Raw genomic sequence first — 23,454 nt, 5'->3', positions numbered from 1 at the left:
GACTGCACGAGACGAGGCAAAGTGGAACCTACAGTGTCGTCATGGTAGTTCGGACTGTGTTGCTAACAATTAAAAAAATGTCAACAGGAGATTTTTAGTTAACGGACGTAAAGCTACAAGAACAATTGAAGACATAGCGGCCTAAATGATCTTGTAATCACCTCTGTGCCACCCACCCTTCCTCATTAACTATCCACGCCAGAGGGAACACAGCGAGGTGTGCGAAAATTTATTGGAACACGTTGTGACTGCGAGGCACAATTCATTTCAATTATCTCTGCTGTACTTTTTTTTTCTGCGTTTTTTTCCAAGTGCGCAGACAAATCAGGTCAATCATCTCTTGGCAACCGATGAGGTATTTTTAAGTTTTGCACTTCTCTGTGTTTTTTTTTTTGTGCCGCTCGGATGTTCGTGCGGCGTGAAATCTTTTCAAAGCGTGAAAAAAAACCCCCAACAACTTCAGATGATATGAATAGTCTAACAATAATTGATTCCATGCATGAAAATGGATACACACTAACTATGAAGGAGACAAATATTTATAGACAAGATACATAATAGATGATAATGAAAAAAAAAATACTTTTGGCCATCCTGCCTGCTTCACCTCATTTTAAACATGAATATAAGAAAATGCCCACTCTGAGTAACTCCTACCGTTGAACTGGGAGTATTGGTGCCATAGCCCGAAGAAGGAAGCGAAGCGAGGGACCATCGACGACCATCAGGCCTGAAGGAGACAAAGAACAAGAAGCGGCAAAAATCACTACATGGGCTGGAAGGGAATTTTTGTTATCAGTTTAAATAGCATAACACAGGACACACACACACACACACACACACACACACACACACACACACACACACACAAACAGGCTCGTCCCTCACTCGATAAAAGACCTGCCCCCATTTTGCGTGTGAGCTTGATTATTATCACCTCCTGTTTCACTGTGCATGAGAAATTAAGCCCATCAACAATTTCACAGTTAGCCCTTCACAATAAAAAAAAAAAAAAAAAAAAAAAGGGATGCGAACCTTCTTGAAGAGGCGAAAGAAAAGTGGGCAGGACCACTTGGTGAGAAGTTGCGTGGGCTGTCCAATGGGCTGCTTCCTAGAGACACACAGAAAGGAGGATTTGATTTCTGGAGAGGGGATAACAACTAAATCATGCAAAACATGTCCATATGACTAAGAACCTCATTTGAGGGCAGTTTAGTATTTGAGGGATTGACTCAATCTAACTTTTTGTTACTTTGTACTAGGTTTGAGCCACCCTGCAGCACTTGAGGGAGCTGTCTGACACGCTCTTGTCAAATATAAAAGCTTTATTCCAAGTGCATGAAACAATCAAGGTTCATATCGAGTTGAAGATAAAAAGATTTTCGAACAAATGACAGATTTGGAAACAAGGGACAGATTTCGTGACAAATCCAACTGTTCTGGATTTAAGAGTCAAGTTTGAATTTATTTTATGGACAACCTAGTCTGTGAGCATGAACATCACGATGAATCTCTTGTCTCCCAAAACAATATTTTTCTTAGAAGCTAGTTTACGAATCACATGAAATGTTAAAGTCATGTGATGAATTTCAAATATCAAATAAACTACAGTGGCATAAAATCAATGTGATGGCTGGTAACAAGAAAAATGGCATCAACCGTATCATTTTCCATACTGACCGATGTGTCCAGGCAGTGGGGAGTGAGGCCTGGGCAGGGTGGGAGATGTACTGGTCAGGATGAGGCTTTTCCGGTTACTTGTTCTGCAACTGGAACAAAAACACAATCAAATTAGCATGAGGATAAACATAGCATGATGAAACCACATTTGATCTGCTTGTAAATCATATTGGCAAAACCTAAGGTGGGTAATAATCCAAGTCCAACTGATGTAAAAGAAAGCACCAAGTTATTATAATCCTTTTTATACTGACAATTTTATTGATTAATCAATTGAGGCCCGTTGACCTTTGCCCTCGTCGTGTTTAATAAATGTGCTAAGGAGATAAAGACTTTCTGCAGCTTCTTGCACAAGTGCCTTACGCAATTGTTGTTGTTGTGTGCTTGCCGGCTCTATAACCACATGAACGTAACTTTTAAGTATGACTTAATATTTGTTCGGTGACTCAACTCAAACGGAATATTGCATCAGCTAGCTCCATATCTCTTTGGGATGTGCAATAAACATTTCTTGATATATCTCCAACAAGACACAAAGTCTGTATTGTTGTAATCTATCCTTCAATGTCCCTCTTATCTCTCCTTCTTTCCAAGTCTTGTTTGCTGTAGAAACATCAAAACCTCAATTTTATGGACGGCAGTACACCTGCGTGGTTCTGGCCAAGTGTTCAGACTTGTCAAACGGAGGAGTGGCGTCTTGAAATATTTAGGGGAAATGCATTCGCTCTAGATTGGGAGCTGGATGAGCCGTCTGTGGCTCAAGTAGTAGATGAGAGTGGAGGGGGAGGGGAAAAAAACAAAAAACAAACATGAGGCAACTTGCCGTCATGGCAAACACGCAAATAGTATTTTTCATTCCACTCCATATTCAACCTTGGTATCTCATACATGCACATTTCCATTTATTGACATTGAAAGGCTGAATCACTGGAGCCCACACTAGTCGGGCTTGTGTAGTCTTTATTGTTGATTCATCAATCATCTTGTCTTCAGGAGAACCACACAGGAATCAACAAGTAGCTGTGACTCATCGAGTCAAATTCCTAATGTTTAGAGTTATTTTTATCCAACTATATCACGAGTAATGTCATCATTATGACGTGGATGACTGGCAAAAATTGTCAAAATGTGCCAGGGGGTGCTAACATTCACTCTGGTGTTTTTTTTTTTCACATCGTGCCCATCTCCACATGTTGGCAAAGTGAGATGTTTTTTCTTTTTGGGTGTTTTTTTAACAATCGTAGTAGTAAACCTCTGACATCTTGGCTGGTTCAGCCAGACTATTAAGATCGAAACCAGCCTGTGCAAAATAACCAAGTGACATTGTTTTAACTATAGTTTTGATTATTTTCTAGCGCCTCGTCTTGCCCTTAACGGCAAGATTAATTGGAAGCAGCCCGATGAAGGTGACACAAAAGCAGCTTTGTGTGACTGCATGTTAAAAGGTTTAGGACAAACAATCCATTTAATAGGCAAAGCCAAGAAGACAAAAGTCAATGCAAACACATTGTCAGTCGCCAGCCCGGTTTAACAATGTGGAGAATTCCTTGCACGTATAAAACGTAAAAAAAAACACTTATTGTGCTTCAATTAAAACAAAAGACCTTTACATTATTCAAACGAATTCAGATCCAATTAGATTAATCAAGAAACACATTTTCTTTACGTGCAACTAATTAACCGAGACGGAAGATGAGGAACAATGCCGGAGGGAGGAGGCAACATTTTTCTTACGTCCTGGCCCAAAATATGAGCTCATCCTACTGTGACAACACTGCAAGTGTGCTAGGACAACAAAGTCTGCGTGTGTTTGCTTTATGCGGTTGCCGATTGTATAATCAATCATAATCCATTGTGTAATCCATCATGTGGGTTTAGTGTGTTTGCGTGACAGAGGACTAGCGCTGTGGCCACCGGGGCTGTCAGGTAGATGAAGTACGATTGATGGCGGCCAGCTTTCCGTGCGGCCATTGTAGTGAGTGCCACAGAGTCGGCATTACACCGTGTCAGACATGAAAAAAGGCTTCCTTATGTAAACAAATCATACAATGAGATTTAAAAAAAAAAAAAAAATGATGATATTATTAGACTGCTAGAAATACAAATGCTCATGATCCAAAGCATACCACATCATGTCTCAAACATGGCGGAAACAGTGTTATGGTAGTGGTCTGTATTAAATTTGGTAAATTGGTATGTATGAGTGAGGATGACAATAAGTGACTGCAAATGTAAGCAAGCACCTGGAATTCAATAATAAGAGTTGGGATAAATAATTAAAAAATAAATGATAAAAGAGTTGGTATCAGTAAAATATTACATGACAAAACAATTACATGACAAAGTAATTAGTCATCCAATAATACAGCCGAAGAGCTTACAACAAAAGTAACTTGTAAATGTGTAAGTCAAATAAACCAGTAAGGTAATGAAGTGCTTAAATTACATGTGAAAAACATAAAAACAAGTATGATTTTGTCATGAGGGTGAATAAGTGAATAAACAAAACATACAATTACTGTATTTTAGTGTTTTAATTATTTTAAAATGTCATGGATACAAACGTGTTGCAGACATATGGAGCAAGATCATGATTTATATATAGATCATTTGAATAATTATAGCTTACAGCAAATGAAAAGCCCCAAGTCACTCACTCAAGATATTTTTCAATGCGCTTAATGAATCCATGTAAAGAGTTTTGCATATTCAAAGTGAACTATTATAAATGAATGTTTCTATTATGTTCTAATTTCCTGAGAGACACTAGTTCATTTGCAAAAATTAGGAACAGTCATTAAATCAGCCAAAGACAAAAATAAATGAATGAGTCAGTTCCTTAAAAAACAAATAACAGCCCCGATCATGTGACTACCAAACAAATATAAAATCCATTCATTATACTGGAGACCCAGTATCAAGGGGCATGAATATAAATTAATGTTGTTATGTCAAATCAATAAAATGACAGAAAAAGCAAAAGTGACACAAACTAAACAGGCAATGATGTAATGGCCTTTATTGTGACTCACTGCCCTCAATCCACGGCCGACAGTGGTCAAGTTAATGCTCCGGGTAACGTGCGGTAGGAAGGTCAACGATTAAGTCTGCGGTAATGATTCGTGCAAAAACACTGACGACCAATTATCCCCCCTGCGGGTACTGAGCTGGCACGGGGCCACCGGTGTCTTCAAAAGACGTGTCGGTGAATATAAAATGGGAGGTGGGAACAATAACACTCATTTTAACTGTGTTTTACTGACCCAAAAAGAATGACCATTTTCTCAAAGATATTATGCTCAAATTAAATTGCTGTAAAATCTAAATGCCCTATTAAAAAAAAAGTTAAAAAGTCACAAAATATTTTGGAGTAAACAGCATTCAAAAGAATGAAACCGATTTTGTCACTTTGTATTACTCAATAATTTATTCTCACTTTAAAGTCAGAATTTGGAGAGAAAAAAAGTCAGAATCCTCCAGCTCCACACCTGCTCTAACTCTGTCTCTGACTCCAGCACACCAGCTCTGCCTTCAGCTCCGCCTCCAACTCTGCCTCTAACTTCAGCTCCCCCTCTGTCTTCAGCTCCACACCAGCTCTGCCTCTGACTTCAGCTCCAGCTCCTCCTCCGACTCCAGCTCCACACCAGCTCTGCCACTGACTTCAACTCCGCCTCTGACACCAGCTCCACACCAGCTTTGCCTCTGACTTCAACTCCGCCTCTGACACCAGCTCCACACCAACTTTGCCTCTGACTCCAGCTCCGACTCCAGCTCCTCACCAGCTCTACCTCTGACTTCAGCTCCACCTCTGACTCCAACTCCGCCTCTGACTTCAGCTCCACCTCCACACCAGCTCTGCCTCTAACTTCAGCTCCGCCTCTGACTCCAGCTCCACACCAGCTCCGCCTCTGACTTCAGCTCCACACCAGCTCTGCCTCTGACTCCAGCTCCACACCAGCTCTGCCTCTGACTTCAGCTCCACACCAGCTCTGCCTCTGACTTCAGCTCCGCCTGACTTCAGCTCCACCTCCAGCTTTGCCTCTGACTCCAGCTCCATACCAGCTCTGCCTCTAACTTCAGCTCTGCCTCCGACTCCAACACCAGTTCCACACCAGCTCTGCCTCTAACTTCAGCTCCGCCTCTGACTCCAACTTTAGCTCCGCCTCTGACTCCAGGACACCAGCTCTGCCTTCAGCTCCGCCTCCAACTCCACACCAGCTCTGACTCCGCCTCCAACTTCAGCTCCAACTCCAGCTCCAGCTCCACACCAGCTCTGCCTCTGACTTCAGCTCCGCCTCCAACTCCAGCTCCACCTCTGACTCCAGCTCCACAACAGCTCTGCCTCTGACTTCAGCTCCACACCAACTTTGCCTCTGACTTCAGCTCTGCCTCTGACTCCACCTCCGACTCCAGCTCTGCCTCCGACTCCAGCTCCTCACCAGCTCTGCCTCTGACTTCAGCTCCACCTCCAGCTCTGCCTCTGACTTCAGCTCCACACCAGCTCCGCCTCTGACTTCAGCTCTGCCACTGACTCCAGCTCCACACCAGCTCCGCCTCTGACTTCAGCTCCACCTCCAGCTTCAGCTCCGCCTCTGACTCCAGCTCCACACCAGCTCTGCCTCTGACTTCAGCTCCGCCTCTGACTTCAGCTCCACCTCCAGCTTCAGCTCCGCCTCTGACTCCGCACCAGCTCTGCCTCTGACTTCAGCTCCGCCTCCAGCTCCACACCAGCTCTGCCTCTGACTCCAGCTCCACACCAGCTCTGCCTCTGACTTCAGCTCCACCTCCAGCTTCAGCTCCGCCTCTGACTCCGCATCAGCTCTGCCTCTGACTTCAACTCCGCCTCTGATTCCAGCTCCACACCAGCTCTGCCTCTGACTCCGCACCAGCTCTGCCTCTGACTTCAGCTCCGCCTGACTTCAGCTCCACCTCCAGCCTCTAACTTCAGCTCTGCCTCCGACTCCAACACCAGTTCCACACCAGCTCTGCCTCTAACTTCAGCTCCGCCTCTGACTCCAACTTCAGCTCCGCCTCTGACTTCAGCACACCAGCTCTGCCTTCAGCTCCGCTTCCAACTCCACACCAGCTCTGACTCCGCCTCCGACTTCAGCTCCGACTCCAGCTCCTCACCAGCTCTGCCTCTGACTTCAGCTCCACACCAGCTCTGCCTCTGACTTCAGCTCCACCTCCAGCTCCACACCAGCTCTGCCTCTGACTTCAGCTCCACCTCCAGCTTCAGCTCCGCCTCTGACTCCAGCTCCACACCAGCTATGCCTCTGACTTCAGCTCCACCTCTGACTCCGCATCAGCTCTGCCTTCAATTCCGCCTCTGATTCCAGCTCCACACCAGCTCTGCCTCTGACTTCAGCTCCACCTCCAGCTCTGCCTCCAGCTCCAGTTCCACACCAGCTCTGCCTCGAACTTCAGCTCCAGCTCTGCCTCCAACTCCACACCAGCTGTGACTCCCCCTCCAGCTCCGCCTTTGACTCCAGCTCCACACCAACTTTGTCTCTGCCTTCAACTTCAGTTTCACACCAGCTCCACCTCCAGCTCCGCTTGATTTCAGCTCCACTTCCAATTCCATACCAGCTCTGCCTCTAATACCACCTCCAACTCCAGCTCCGCCTCTGACTTCAGCTCCACCTCTGATTCCAGCTCCACACCAGTTCTGCCTCTGACTTAAGCTCCGCCTGACTTCAGTTCCACCTCCGCCTCCAACACCAGTTCCACATCAGTTCTGCCTCTAACTTCGGCTCCGCGTCTGACTTCAACTCCAGCTCCACCTCCACACCAGCTGTGACTCCGCCTCCAGCTCCGCCTCTGACTTCAGCTCCGCCACCGCCGACTTCAGCTCCACTTGATTACAGCTCCACTTCCAACTCCATACCAGCTCTGCCTCTGACTCCACCTCCAATTCCACACCAGCGCCGCCTCTGACTTCAGCTTCACACCAGCTCCGCCTCTGACTTCAGCTCCACCTCCAGCTCCGCCTCTGACTTCAGCTCCGCTTCTAATTCCGCCTCCAACTCCAGCTCCACACCAGCTCCGCCTCCATGATGAAATTTTTTTTTTGGTCCCACCGGGATTTGAACCCGGGTCGCTGGGGTGAGAGTCCAGTGCACTATCCACTATACCATGAAGCCTTCACTAGTGTTGCAGGGAAGGAATGTACACTATATGGTTTAATGGAGCAGCCTCTGACTCCAACTCCAGCTCCACACCAGCTCTGCCTCTGACTTTTTTTCCTTCTTCACTAGCCTTAATCTTCTTCTGTAACGGACATTCTTCTTTCCATATGTGAATCACTAGATACTACAGACCATGTTTTGCACGTTCAGAAGAGGAAATACTTTAAATGACTGGACCTAACCGTCAAATTGAAAGTGGATTAACGCAGGAGCCCGAAAGGAAATGGAAAGTTAAGACACTAAGCTGATCGTCTGCTGACTCACAGAGCACAGAGGACACTACACACATCCGGACGGTTCAGCCATCGATCTATCCAGACACACTTCCTGTCAGGTGACGTCTCTCGCTTTTTTTTTCTCTCTCTCTCTCGCTGCTTGGAGCCTTTTAAAGATGAGTGCATGTTTACGGGTTTGGGAAATGGAGCGGAAATGAAAATCATGATATGGTACCCCCCCCCCCCTTTAGAGGCTCTCTTGACTATCAGGCTACTCCCCAATCAATTCTTCTAAAATGCAATATCCACAGCCATGGCTACAATTAGGGACAATTTCCTCATCAAATCCTGTGCAATATATTCATCCATTTAGCTATTAGTTGAATTGGATGTTTTCATTTATAAGCTGTATTTGAATGTGATTATGCTCATGAGTTTAATTCAACCTGTGATTTTTTTTTTCAAGTCAAGTTAGGAACGTTCTCGTCGTGACCCTGTTAATCCGTAAGGAGACCAATCCTAACATTACACGCCAAAACAGTCAAATAATAGAATAAACCACAATTTGGTGACTTAGAAATGTCCATATCTGAAAGACAACCATTTTTTTTTCAATCATGTGTATTATTCATGTCGCATTTGTGCATGACATATTTGTTGTGTTATTTTTATTTAGCTCTTAGGTTTCTTTTGAAATGTACAGTTGAAGTACTTTATGAAGGGCCTGGTATAGCATTATGAAAGGAAACTCAGTTTATTTACTTAACAATTTAAAAAAAAAACAGACATCCAATAATTAAACACAGAAAGTGATAAATAGCAAGTTGCCAAACTTCCATGTTTGCGAGTAATTAAGTCTACGGGCTGACAGCAGCATCTGCATTGTGTGAAACTATCAAAAGAAAAACACTGGGAGTGATGCTCGGGGTCAACCTGAACACCAGTCAACAACAGATGGTGCTGTCATGGTACAAACAACACGAGCGGAAGACGGAAAGAAGTTTCCGTGTTTGATGCTGTTATTGGCTACATCGCTGCAGCTGATTTATTTTAACAGAGCGGCCATGCCATATATTATACGTCGTGCAAGAATTAGGTGCGGTTAAAGAAAGCCAAAGACGTGATTTACAATGGCACCAATTGTGATTTAAGGAATTTATCCGCTGGCTATTTCCATGTACCATATGTAAACAATGACAAATATATAATATTCAACATTTTTAACCCGTGAAAAATGTATTTAAACATTGTAGCTTTGCGCGCAGACTAGCCAGCTAATTAGCATTTCCCGCTAATGTCATCATCTTTTTTATTAAATCAATATCAAAAGCCACGCTAGATGATTTAACAGTATTTTCTATGGCACATTTACAATTAATATAACAGAACCTTTGACTTTTTGAGTAGCAACCCATAACAACAAGACTGTCCTTTCACCGACAACGTGAGCACTGGTGAAAGCCAATGGTGGCCATAAATCTTTTTGAACACCACCTGAGATCTCCTTTTGATATGGTGTCAACAAGCAAAGCCCCCACGGAACGGCAAGAAGATGGATTCAGCCAAACAAGCAGACAGAGTGAATGACTTAAAGGCTAACGTCCTGGCTACAGTTAACCTCGCTGAAATGTGGGCTGAGACATCGCCTGCGGCATCTCCTTTTGTCCCACCTCACTCTTGTCTTTTGTGCTATCTCTTATTCTCTCTCACTGTTGTTTGCTCTTTTTTTCCTTCCTTTTAGCTAAGCCTGTTCGGCAGTATGCATATAACATTATCCCACCGTCAACCCGGGGAAAACATCCTTATTACGCTCTTTAGGGACGATAGAGTTAGCCGGAATTAAAATATCTGAGTAGCGATAAAATGGATTCAGATGTGATTTTTGTGTGTGTGTGTGTGTGTGTGTGTGTGTGTGTGTGTGTGTGTGTGTGTGTGTGTGTGTGTGTGTGTGTGTGTGTGCAGACATTGGCAGGTGGCCTGGCGGTGAACCCTATTGACTGCTTTAATCGCCTTTTCAAGCAAGGTGACGAGACAATTTGGTCTAGCTCTTGGCAGATGTGAGACTAGCCTGGAATTTATTGCACACACAAACACAAATGGAAAATGATTAGCAATAAATGGAATACGCGAATAAAAAGCTTTATTCAGCAACATGAGACGTGATGGGATCTCTGGGTTCTCGTTTTTCTACGACCTTAATGTGTCTTATCCCCCCCCCCTTCTTCGATTTTAGCATGCATCCCAACGCTTCCATTGTTGTTTCTGCTCCTCCATATTCCTGTCCCTGAAGTCCACCATCTGTCGCCCAGATTTCCATTACCTCTCTTCTCTTCTTCATGATGTGTTTACTAGAGAAGCTTAAGCAGCTCAACGGGAATATTATTCTTTTACACACACGGCCACAACTTTAGGTACACCTGAGCTCTGCATTTAAAAAAAAAAATACACTAAAATGCATCATGATTCAAATGTATTGTAGCATAGAATTAGAAACACACAGATTTAATTCTGTTTTCATAATTCTTTAAATGATGTCAACAGTGTACATTTTCACAAAGTATTATACAACAGAGTGCTCATGGAGCTTTTGTTTTGGAACGGATTAATGGAATTCCCATTCATTGCAATGGATAAAGGTGATTTAAGATACAAGTGTTAAGGGACCAAAGTTTCTCATGTACAATACATAGTGTAGTGCGTTGTTCATTTAGAGTAAACATACTCATTTTATCCTCGTGAGATTAAGGGTCTTCCAAATTTTAAAAAATAAATAAGATGTTCAGCATGTATACACTCTTCTTTAGATTTGACTGGTTTTTACTTAATGCGGGTCCCCTTTGAGATGTTTGCCATTCGGCAACAAACACGCAAAGTAGACCTCCTCCATTTCATCGATGAGAGAGGCGAGGAACTCGAAAGTCAGACGACAGATGGTGGGACATGAGCGACATAAAATGAAAGTCTAGAGCGGAGGAGAGGAAACAACAACAATAGAGGCACAGGGAGAAGAAAATAGCAAGTGGTGTCCAGAGAGCGGAAAGAGCCCGGATTGGTGCCAGCCAGACAGCACTCCAGCACTGCACTGCCCACTATTGGCTCTCCTCAACACAAGCACTTCCTGGACGCTCCCAATAATGCCTTTTACTTCATAATCCGACCTACCGCTCTTTTCGTATACACACAAAGAGGCAAGTATAAGTTTGGCCATGCTAAAATGTAAGATCATTTTAACTACTCGACACCTCCTTGACCTGTTTGCCCATCTTCGCCGCTGCCCTTGACCATCACAACTGTAAACAAGATTTGATCTTTGACCTTCAACCTAAACCACATTCCACTGCAACAAAAATGAAATCCAACCAAGGCTTGTGGTTTGTCTATCAAAAAGTTGTCTTTTTTTTTTTTGGTACATTTTACTTGCTTCAAGCATTTTTTTTTTCAAATGACTGGTTTTAAGTTCTGCATATATCAGCAAAAAATATATAAATTGGATCGATTGTTCAGCACACACACATACATTCATTATTTTCCATCCGTTATTATAGATCCTTGTTCTATTTATCACACCAAGAGGTGTGCAACTGGGCATGATAACACAACAAAAGCACTCACGGGCATACGCAGCATATTGCTGAAGCTAAATGGAGACAGCTGTGAGACAGCACGATTGCTGGCAGGGACAATGGAAATATCACCCGAAAAGAAAACACGCACACGCACACGCAGTTCACGCAGTGAGCTAAATGGTAACGAGAGTGAAGCAGCAAACGGAAGCATCCTTACCTTTTTGTGCGTCGAAACATGTCGCTAGCAGCAGAGGCTGTGTTGGCAGGTGAACATGAGCGGAGGCTGAGTCTCCACTCACACACACAGAGGCAGTCAAGAGGCAACGGCTAAAGCCCACATCCCAGTTCAACACACACACACACACACATCACAAGTGGAAAATTCAAGCAAGAGACAAGAGTTAAACGCGCGAGGGCTGCATCCCCTGGATTGTGTGTGCCAAGCCGGGAAGAGATGAGCAAGGGAAGGGTGGGTGAAAGAAGGAGGGGGGGGGGCACAAATCGACAGACGGAGAAGAGAGAGAGAGAGAATCAAAAAGATGAGAGGGCGAGACACGGGATGCGGGAGGGAGGCGGTGGAGACATGACGGAGCAGCCGAGCGTAGACTAATTTGAGGAGAAGAAGGGAGGGGGTTTTAGTGGGGGCGCATGTGTTATTGTGCACAATTTGACTTGCTGGCAAAAGAAAGTGGCACGCTTCTTTTGAATGTTAATATTCTTACTGATTTTCCACAAGGTGAACTGGACGGGAAATGTTGTTAATATGAATACATTCTAAATTTCACCATTTTTTCAGCTCTTGAAGTTTAATTTGTTCTTTGACCATGCTCAAAACTTAAAACACTGGCATATGAAATTATCTTTCCTCATTAACACATGAATGGAAATTTAAATAATCATTTCCACCCCCCCTCCCCAAAAAAATATTCTTTACTACTGATTACAGTTTCACTTGCATCCAGTTTCTGTCCATATGCAAAGCACTTTATCACTGTTGATTTCAAGTAAGTCTCCATAATATATATATTATGTATATCCACTATATACATAACCACTCACTTTGTAATTCCTACTGGTTCAAAGAAAATAATCTTCCACTAATAATGCACCAGTACAATATCAGAATGGATGAGTTCTCGTTTGTCGTACATGTCACAGGCGTAGCTCAGCAGTGCGCCACTCAGGGAGGCATTATTATTGTGTGACAGTGTGTACACACATACACACACGTACACACATACACACACAACACACACACACAGTACACACACAACGCTGCCTCCCCCCCCCCCCCCCCCTTTTCAAGCTTAAACAAACCTAGCAAACGTTAAAGCTGACGCGAGGCGACAGTTACACAGTGGTGCCGAGTAGACTAATTGAATAATGGATGTCGTCTCTAATGTAGGAATGGATCAAATATACATGGTGGAGAATAGATGGAGGTGATATAGGAAAGGGTTGTCATATCCAAATGTGGGCGCCATGATATGATAAAGATGGAATTTTTCATCCAGTCAATAATGGCTCATCTGTGGATAACTCGCTAATAAAGACACATTTGAGCTCCACCCCAGGATGACCCAAGTAAGCTTTTTCTCCCTTATCTCCCACTGTGACATATGTTGAGAGTCAAAGGCCACGGACAAAACACAGCCGGCCAAGGACACGCGTGCGCAGAGGTGCAACAATCAGGCCGTAAAAGTGAAGAGTGGGAATAATTACTCAAGCATCGAGATGCACAGTGTGTGCCACCTCTGCCCTCAAGGTGTATGCAGAATACTCAGACAATTAAATAAGACACACACGCACATAACGTATTTAGCTCAACATTCTAGTCACACATTTTCAATGGCTTCTACAGTTTATATGATAAGCAGACGGATAACAAGGCAGCAGTAATAAAATGTATTCATGACTGCGGGCTGCGACAATTTCAAGACGGATTTAATTGATTTCCACACCCTAAATGATAAGCATATTCAGGGGATTTTGCACTCCCCCTCCCCATATTCCCCCCCCCCCTTTTGTTTTTCAACTCAGCTTTTTTTTAGCAGACAAAAGACATGCAGTCAATTTGGTTTAAATTTTGGAGGCTGCAATCTCGCAGCGGGGAACTCAAATTTGTCTCTCAGCGTGATGGCGACACAAAAGATTTCAGGACCTTGGATAGGGACACATGCGCATGTTCTGTCCAATATTAATCTCCTGATTTGGTGGAATTTAGATTCAATTGTCTCATTGGAAATAATGTGAATTTAATGTCTTCTCGGGACAAAGCGTCCCCATCATAAAACCAATTTTCATTATACAGGAAATTTTTTAAGTTATCTTTTAAAATTTGAAGTGTCCCACAAGTATTAAAAAAAAAAAGTTACAAAACGATTAAAATTTAGAGCAGAAATAAATCCACCAATTAAGCTATTAACTGTTCCAAAAATTTGCAAAAAAAGAGAATAAAACTTGGAATTCACATGACAAAATCCACCTGTGATCCTGCTTTGCAAAGCTGTCGTAGAATGTTAATCTCCAGCTTTAAATGTGACATTTAGAGGGCGAGTTTGTTAATCCTTTCATTAAAAAAACCACAAAAAAAAAAAAAAGTGTGCGCTGCAATAAAACACGTCTCCCTTGCGGCGTCCCCATTTTCAACATGATGGCTCTGTTTCTCAATTTGGCTCTATAAGATTAGCTATCATCTTGAAGGTGTTTTAATAATTGAGAGATTTAAACTGCAAAAATGTCATATGCTTATTAGTAATGCACTCACATATGAAATTAAACACAGATATTTGTATATTAAACAATTAGGTATGCAAAATGACCAACACAGAGAATAATGAACAGCTCTTAAGACTCAAATTACACTTCAGGGCCCGCCCCCCAATGAGTGGTTAAGGGTCCTTGTGCTCCGTCTCTCGATGACATCTAAATAAAGCACGGAGTTCTGCCTCCTTCATTTCTTTTTGCTCTTCAATTGCCACAGCTGCATTCATAAAACCACCCATGCGATGCATAAAATGGCAAATGCTATCTAATAATAGGCAGTATCATCTTGTGCAATTATAAAAAATAACATTTCATATAAAAACAGCATACCTGCTACTTTTCCGTGGCAGTGGAAGATCCTTCTGGCAACAAAGGAAAAAGAAAAAGGTGGATGTTAGAGTTCTCAAAACACAATAATCTGTGTGTACTGTTACCGTCGATAAAATGCTACTGGCGGCTATTGGCTTGACTGTAACTTGAAATGTGCTAATGAGCTCATAAAAAAGTGCATTAATTTATTCAAAGAGAGCAGTAGCTCATTTGCAGACTGAAGTGGGCTCAAGCAATTATACCCGCATAATTACCGTACTTTATAGTCTGATATTTAACTTTTTGAAAGATGAGAGGGTTTCTAATTTGAATTATTTTTTTACACGAAAGCCTTCATCCTCTCATGTCTGCATTGAGACAAATCTTTCACAAATGGGCTTTTTTTCTTCTTGGACATTTTTTGTTTTAGATATTTGGAATTTTCTTGTAAAGTTGCTAAATGAGTTGCAAAAGTCAATCAAAGTGAAATACAGATTTCACCATGCATTAGCTATGAGGTGTCAGAAGAAAATTACACCTGTTTCTGGATCAAATCCTGAAATCATAAATATTAACATATTATGATTATTATTATTATTATTATATTCATAATCAAGGGCAGATTTTGATCATCTCAAAAGGTTTACTTACATTCCGATTAAAAAAATGTATAGAAATGTGTTGACCTGAAAGTAAATTGCAATATAAGGCCAGTCTCATAAATTCTTGAAGAAATTGTAGCACAGTAGAACAAAAATCATTATTTTTTTTAGTTGGGAAGGTTTTGGAATGATCTATCCTGCTCTACTTTTTATACATCAAGCAAGTGAGCAGGGGTGTGTAGATTTTTTTCATCCACTGTAGGGGGCAATCTGCACTCACTATACAGTCAAACAAAAGCCCTATAAAATGGCAAACTTACTAAACAGAGAATAGGTTGTGATTTTGAACTCTAGTTTTAGACATTGTATTTCACCTCTGAGCAGATTTATAAAAAAAAAAAAAAACTACAGATATTTTCAGACAAAGACTATTGGCGATATAAACAGATCAGCACATCCAATAAAAGTAAACTCATCTCAATGTTGGCTATGAATCAGCCTCGGCCAGGTTTGTGATTACGCCGCTAACCCAATGAGCGACACAACAGCCGATCTCGTCAATGCTCGGGGGCTTTCTGAGTGACAGGAAACGGCAGGTCGAGTGAAGCAAAAGTCAATTTTAAAACGGTTTCTGCTCATTTTATGACGACGGGACACAGCAGCGAGGACACTGATGTGATTAAGATCAAGTGGGACGCACCCTCTCCGTTGTGCTCGTTGCGCCATCCCTGGCCAATTTCAGTCTATTAGACTCCATGTCGGAGAGATCGGCTTACATATCTCTTGTCAGATTAGTCTGTTCAAACTAACAACGTTAAGGTCAGATGTTGGAAATCAACAACTGCGAGCACAACTAATGACGTCCCAAAAGGAAATACTCTTCTGTCTAATCATTTGAGTTGCCCTCAATTCATTTCTCTCGCCTGCGTCGAACACTCTTTGTAATACAAACATAAGCGTCCGAAAAAAAACGGCAACAAAGGCGAGTTGATGAAACGTGACTTGACAGCTGGAGCTCTCACATCAAAACAATCTTACCATGCGCCTGCAAACTCAAACCCAACCAGTTTGAGTTTGGCATCCACCCACCACCCCCTTACTCCTTGATCTTAAATAACAGCAGTGGAAAAAGGGTCATTAATAAACATTGCAGTCAGAAATCATTCGCACTGCTAATCTAGAGAAAAGACAATAAGATAAGCTAAAAAAAAAAAAGAAACAATTCAAATGTGAATATAAAATCGAATCCTCTCCTTTTGAATTGCATTATTTATAATTAATGAATATATAGGTAGAATTTCGGAACAAATTTTGTTCCAGATCAATGTCAACGATTAGTTTAGACTTTGGAACAAATTCACCGATGCAAATACACATAGCCAGTCCATTATTTTCTACCTAGTGATTTCCTCTCCATCAATTATATTGAAAATCTGACTCCATTAAAGAAAAAAAAACTGAATCGACTCAAATAATTAACAAAGGCTTGTCTATCAGCCTGAAAGCCTGCGGATAGAAAAAGCCTCAATTACATTGACGTCAAAAGATCAATATGTTGATATTTGACCTTCAGCGGCATTTGTATGGCACAGTCTTATATAAAGCGAAGTCCGCAAAACATTCGATATTCTAAAGTGAGATTATATTACATGTCTGACGTGTTCTTTCAAGCAACAATATATAGTATCACAGCTTCAAAATCACTTGTAGTCATTGCCATGACAACCCTGGATTGCCTACTTTCTGTAATATTGGCGGAAAAGACAGGAACACCTCTCACAGTACGTCAACAATTTTGCTTTCTTTGTGTTCATCACAACACAAAAAAAAATACAGTTTCCTCGTATCATTTATTCATGTTACGGAATGCACCGGAATACATACAGGTCAATTGAGCTTAAATTTGACTTTAAATATTAAGACAGACATTTTTCCAAGCCTGTAATCTGTTGTGAGTTTTCGTGATGAGAGCCGGGATGTCGGTACCTGTGTGATGGTGCTCTTGTGGGATTGTGATCACTTCTTTTTTTAATGAGAATGACTTCACCCATCACGGGGCGCTTTTCCTGGGATAGCTAATGAATTACATCATCAAGAGGAAGTAAGCTCGGCCAGAGTGACTCAGAGGAACATGTGCTAACGTGTGTGTGTTCCGATACGGGGTGTGGCAAGGGGTAGCTAATGGCTAAAAAGCCGACACCTGCTCCCTTTTTATTTGTGCCCAGTCGGCGACGTGATGTATCCATCTTGTTTTGTTCTCATTTCAGTTCAAAGGACTATGACAACCTTGGCAAGTCCAAGTACTGTAAATTTATCTTTTCGTGTGTTGAACAAACAGGGAGGGGGGTGCAATATTTATTTAGTAATATTTTTGTCTTTTTGTTGTCTAATATTTTGTATATTTTGTTTAGCTTAAACGTTTCTTATTTTCCAATTTTTATTGGATTTTTCTCAAATAAATATATCAATATTTTGGGTATTTTCAGTTGTTTTTTTTTTTACTTTTTCTTAATTTTGTTTTCATTATTTTGTGTCATCAAACATTTTCCCCTAATATTTTTGGTATTATTTTAAGATAAATGTCTGAATATTTTAAAGTATATATATAAAGTAATGTTTATATTAGAAGTAAGATATAATAATATTTATAAATAATTAATATATTTATGCTTTTTTATTTGAAGCTATAATAATATAATTTGGGAGCATTTGGCTTCTTTGGACTTGTGCTTGGCCTGTTTGAAAATGGTGTTGTCTCTCGTGTCGACAAAACAATCGAGACATTTTGTGCGTGATTTTGCAGGCAGAGTCAACCATGCACGCACGCAGTGACATCTTTGGGAAAATGAATGCATTATGCACATCATCCCTGCAACAACTACAAATAATTAATTTGCTTTTCGGTCACCTTGCTATGTTCCAAGAGGACCTTTTAAAAACATTGAAATATTTAACTTGTTCTGCTTAACACATAACAGAAGGCTGAAGCCTGTTTTTTTTTTTACTTGGTTTATATTAACCCAAAAAAGGGAAAGAACACTAACTGGAATCTGGAGTGAAGAAAAAAAGCAATTGTGTCGGCGCTCTGGGCGGAATCAAAGCTTCTGTTCTTTTTCTGCTGCCAAAAAAAAGTGACAGCTGATTGCAAGGCGAATGTCACACTGTGTATTCTTCACTTGAACGCTCCACCAGACTTCAAGACTTCAACTTTACAGCTTTGACTCTTCTCAGAGCCTTGTGAGGATGCTCGACCTTCGCATTTATTACCTCCCCGTTGGATTCATTTTTAAATACAAACCCAGATGTTATCTTCCCATTTTCTGGGTTACACACAGGTTGTTTCTGGATTGCTAGCAGCTTCAAGACTTCTTATTTTTTTATTCTGTAGTCAGGCTCTAATACATTTTGGTCTGCACGAGAAAAACAATGTCTCCAAATAAACAGACGACGTCCGAGTGTTGTTTACAGTCCGTCTCGATGAAGCGGAACAAAGCAGTGAGTGACAGAAGTGAGCTAGCTGTCACTTCTGGAGTGACTCTTATCCCCATGTGCTTAGCATATTGAAAACAGGCACAGTGCCCAAAACAAAATATTGGACAAATTATACTCAGTATGTGTGAGGTGTTCTCCATAACGCTGATGGCGCACACGGTGATTTGCGACGAGAGCAGTGTATTAAGCGGGTTCCTGACACCTAGCGAAACTGATGGCCCAATAACCTTCACTTCCGTAGCTGTGATGGAAATGTCTCATCTCAATACCAAAGAATTCAAATATCCTCTTAAAAGAAAAAACAGTCAAGCACAGGAGAAGTTAGTCCGAACAAAAGCGTACGTAGATGCTGACAATCTGGTCAGCGATTGTCGAATGTCACTAAAAGGTTATCCTGAGGGATTTTTCTGTGGCTGGTGGTAACATGAGCGTGCCTACTTGGCGCTGACGTATTTTGGCGCCTTCGGTTTATTCCTCGAAATTACGTTAGCGCCGTCGTAAACCGAGAACCGCCCCCGTACTGACTCCTTAGGCAGGACCAGGTGTGATAAAAACCACTTTATGAAACCGATACGTGAAACATAACCCTGAAATCAAAATTCTACACAACTGCGCCCCCCCATTTCCTCAAATGAACATTGACCCACCGTTAAAAAGGATCCTGATATTGTAAGAAGCACTTAAATGGGGTCTGTCGGAGCCCACGGCTTCACTTGCCTTCTTCTCTCCTACCGCCTTCATCTAAGCCTCGAGGCTTTTTAGGGGACCCTTCTGTTTCCTCCCCGAGGGTACACGGCGCTCTTAGGCCACCATTAGTCCTCCTAATGGGCCTGACAACTGTGCCACATCCTCAACATTTAGACCTCCTCTGTCTCCGATATTGATATCGACCACTTCAGTGGGAAGCGGAGAGTGTTGGGGGGGGGGGGGTTAATGGGTCAATTTCATATTGTACATATGGACATTAACACACTCACACAGTCAAAGTACAGTAAAACTGAGTGAGTAGGTGCACCAGTTCATTAAACCAAAAAAAGAAAAGAGAGTCACAATGAAAAGGGAGAAAGAAAAATAATAAAATCGTTATACTTGATAAATTACAACTATTCTTATAAATGAAAATCTGCCTTAATTGACATTAATTTCACAATTTTTTTGTGTGAAAATTGAGATTATATCGGCAGAAATTATCGTTGTAATATTTCATCATACCATTGTAATGCTGTGTGGCTTTTCTACATATCAATGATGCCCACATCCTTGAGATGTATTCAAAACTTGATTATTATGTTCCTGCAATAACGATTCTGCGCTTGTATAACGGCTTTAATGTGCATGTCTAACATTTCCCCGCATCCTACGATAAGAGAGATGCAAATCAAACAAATTTCAAACAGGAGACATGCATGAGCCAACGTCATTATTTAGTACATTTTTTTTTTAATTTTGTGTTCTTTAATCCAACCTACAGTCAGACCCAGTAATTGCCAACTGGGCAGCATAGTCGTCCAATTGGGCACGTCGATATTTCATAAATGATGAGTAGCCTTGTGCAGCAGATGGCAAGATGAGCAGCCGAGCGCTTTAATTGTAAATTAATACACGTTGAGGCAGTTAAGTGGCAGTCAGTAGTTGTGCACTGAGGGCCTGTGCTGCTTTACTAGAGTCATTTCACGGCTAGAAAAACCTTGACGGAATCTCGCCCCGATGTTTGCTGCCAGCCATCGGTGTACGAGATATCGACTAACCTACTTCGTTCACGAGATGTGGACTAAGCTGCTTTTAGCGCTCAAGGCTCAAGTCAGCTTAATGTACATCTGAAACTCGTACCAGAGCTTTGTCATCCACTCTGCCCGACAGAGCTGCCTTCAGTCACAACTTGAGAAATGAATGAATTAATCTCAATTGTAAACAAGGGTAGCCATTTTGTTGTGTGGTATGAAGCGGCTAAAGCTATTTGCTTGGATTAGATGATGCAATGTGTAATAATGTGATAAGATAAAACTATATCACAAATTTACAGGTTTTGTCTAGATGTATTTTTGTGTCCTTCATTATTTGTGAGTGAGGGTTATAAATAAACTTGTTCTGTTAAAGGTGACTTCTGCAAAAAAAAAATAGCAACGAGCATAGTGGTTAAGATTATATAGAGAACAACAAAAAAATGGGAACCAATCTAATAGCCCGAGTGCATTGTGGCTAACAAGTAAAATAGGCTTCTTTCTGATATAATATCATTATTTAATGTGTGTCAATGGTTAGCTCAAACTATGCTACATGCTAACTAACTTCCACACAAATACTTTACAATTTCCCTTTTTTAATCTATTTGCATTGTTCTTGCTCACTTCAATTGTTTGTAGAATGGGACTTAGTTGGTCTGTAGCATCCAATAATGTGACAAAGCAGTGAAATCGGCTCATTGGTAGAGATGGCTTCAATATACGGGGACATTTTTTTACATGCGACATTGTATAAGTATTTTAATTATTTGCATAAATGCTTTTAGTGGTGGTTAGAAGCAAGTTGATTGTGTGAACTCAATGTGATTAGCTAAAATGGGGTAGCACCTGCAATTACCAATAATCGAGCCAAATTTCAACATTTTGCTTCCCTTCCCGTCAGAGTCAATGATTGACAATGGAGATATGCTTATGCGTGCTGTATTGGTCACCTGGCATGTTTTAAAAATTGGAAATCATATGGAAAATCGGCACGTACACCGATTTACATAAGAGCAGTCAGTCTTATGCGTACAAGCTCTGTATAAAAGCTATATTATACAGTGCAGGGGAAAAGAAGATACGTAGTGGGCATCTGATGTCAATTCTGCATCATATGACATCAAATCTGAATTCAAATCAGATGCCCACTGGGTAGTTTGACTCAAGTAAACAAAAGGGATGAGAAATGGCCCACTAAAAAAAAAAAAACTAATTCAGATAAATAGGCTGTTTCTGTGATATCAATGAAAAGCGCTAACAATAAGTGGACACTAAATTGGAAAAAAATTTTTTTAAAAATTAAGAATTGCTGGTGTTCTTGATTTTTAGCTTGCAAAGTAGGCTGGCTACAGTAAAACTTTTATTCCGTGGGTTATTTAAAAATAGAATTTAATAAAGTATAGAAAAATGACATGAAGGTTAAACATGAACTAACAAAGAATACAGTTCCAACCTGGAGCCTTCTTCTTCGAATGATGCCAGAGTCGTCCATGGTGATACCTCTTGGAGGGTGTCTCGGTCCTCTGTAGTTCTTTTTCCCCCTAAATGATGTCACGTGACTCCCCCCCCCCAACACGCGCCGCGAGTCAATTTAGCCCAAAAATCAAAGCCTATGTGGACATCGATTACCGGCAATATAATAAATTCCACAATAACAACGAGTATCTTGTATCACTCAATCAATACACTACAAATCTAACGCATGGAAGTAAAAAAATAATAATAATAATAAAGCCTCTCCGGTGTCGAGTCCAAAAATCCACGATAGTGACACCGCGCAGGAGTTCCGTGAACGCAACACCATATCATCACGCCCGATTAACTGCACATCGCTGTAAAGACGCAAATAAAGGCAACGCCGTTGCGGCAGCTTTCAGATCCACACGAAAGCACCGTTTACGCAGAAGGGATGTATCCGAGCGCCCCTCACATGCACGCGGCTTCGTGTCATTGTGTTCCTCCCTTTTCCACTGCCTCATCTACTCCATCCTCAGCTCCGCCACAACAACCGCTTCCTACTACCCGGTGACGTTGACCCACCCCTCAGAGACCAGACGCTCCGCACTGACGATCGGGGAAGGGGAGGGGCGGGGATCCGATGGAGCTCACTTCACACATGGGACCCCTTACGGCCCCGCCCCTCAAAGTGGCTAAGAATGTGATTACATGGATCGATTCGATGCAATATTTGTGAGCTCGAACCATCGATCGAAAAGGAAATGAACTAAAGTCTAATGGAGCTTGCAGCACCTGATCGTTTTGTTTTTTTTTGCACCACGGGAAAAGAACCAAGACCAAACTCGAGCTGTAAGCAGCTTAAAGGGCCCTCGTAACTCTCCCAATTTGGGCCATAACCCTTCTAAAATGTCAAAGTTTTTTTTTTGCCAGAAGTGATGTTTGCGCAAGAATTTTCACGCAGATTAAAACCCTTTAAATTGGCATTATTTTCCATTGCAACTGGAATATTGCCATGGCAACAGCGTGTAAGGAAATAACTTTACACCCCAAGTTTGAAGACGATCAGGGTGTATTGAATTTCTAGATATACCAAATTATTTCTCAGAATAAAACATGGTAAAGACAACAATCCTGCTTTACTCGAATCACGTCCACTGTCACAGAGGATCATTTGCAGGAATTATTACATCTGCCTTGAGTTAGTGGCCAATTGTTAATGACCAAGCTTTTGAAACATTGTGCCACCATTTAAAGAGCAACATCTTTTCCACAGACACAAGAAAAAAACCTCCAGGGAAGAGATCAACTAAACTTCCCGCTCACACGTTGTGGTTGTATTGACAAGTGAAGGGATGAGCCAATCAACTCTTAATGGAAGAACACTGCGGTATATTAGTAGAAGCAGTTTCGAATACACCGCTGAGGATAAAGTCCATCACCGTGTCCCTGTTAGA

General features: G+C 41.7%; 1 protein-coding gene across 1 annotated transcript in view; it reads right to left on the bottom strand.

The window, feature by feature from the left end:
• mast1a (microtubule associated serine/threonine kinase 1a) overlaps positions 1-22,053 on the bottom strand; it is a 36,767-nt gene extending 14,714 nt beyond the window's left edge. The window contains exons 1-5 of the mRNA XM_085912594.1: positions 21,996-22,053; positions 14,746-14,774; positions 1,681-1,769; positions 1,036-1,111; positions 658-730 (exon numbers count right to left, since the gene is read on the bottom strand). Of these exons, the coding sequence (XP_085768720.1) occupies positions 658-730; positions 1,036-1,111; positions 1,681-1,769; positions 14,746-14,774; positions 21,996-22,034 (306 nt within the window). The 5' untranslated portion in view covers positions 22,035-22,053. The remainder of the gene's footprint in view (positions 1-657; positions 731-1,035; positions 1,112-1,680; positions 1,770-14,745; positions 14,775-21,995) is intronic.
• Positions 22,054-23,454: the final 1,401 nt, after the last annotated feature.

Source organism: Syngnathus leptorhynchus, chromosome 5 (assembly GCF_054491065.1).
Source record: "Syngnathus leptorhynchus isolate UIUO chromosome 5, UIUO_Slep, whole genome shotgun sequence".
NCBI classification, from domain to species: domain Eukaryota; kingdom Metazoa; phylum Chordata; class Actinopteri; order Syngnathiformes; family Syngnathidae; genus Syngnathus; species Syngnathus leptorhynchus.
The sequence above is the reverse complement of the archived record's forward strand: the minus strand, read 5'-3'. Positions and strand labels throughout refer to the sequence as shown.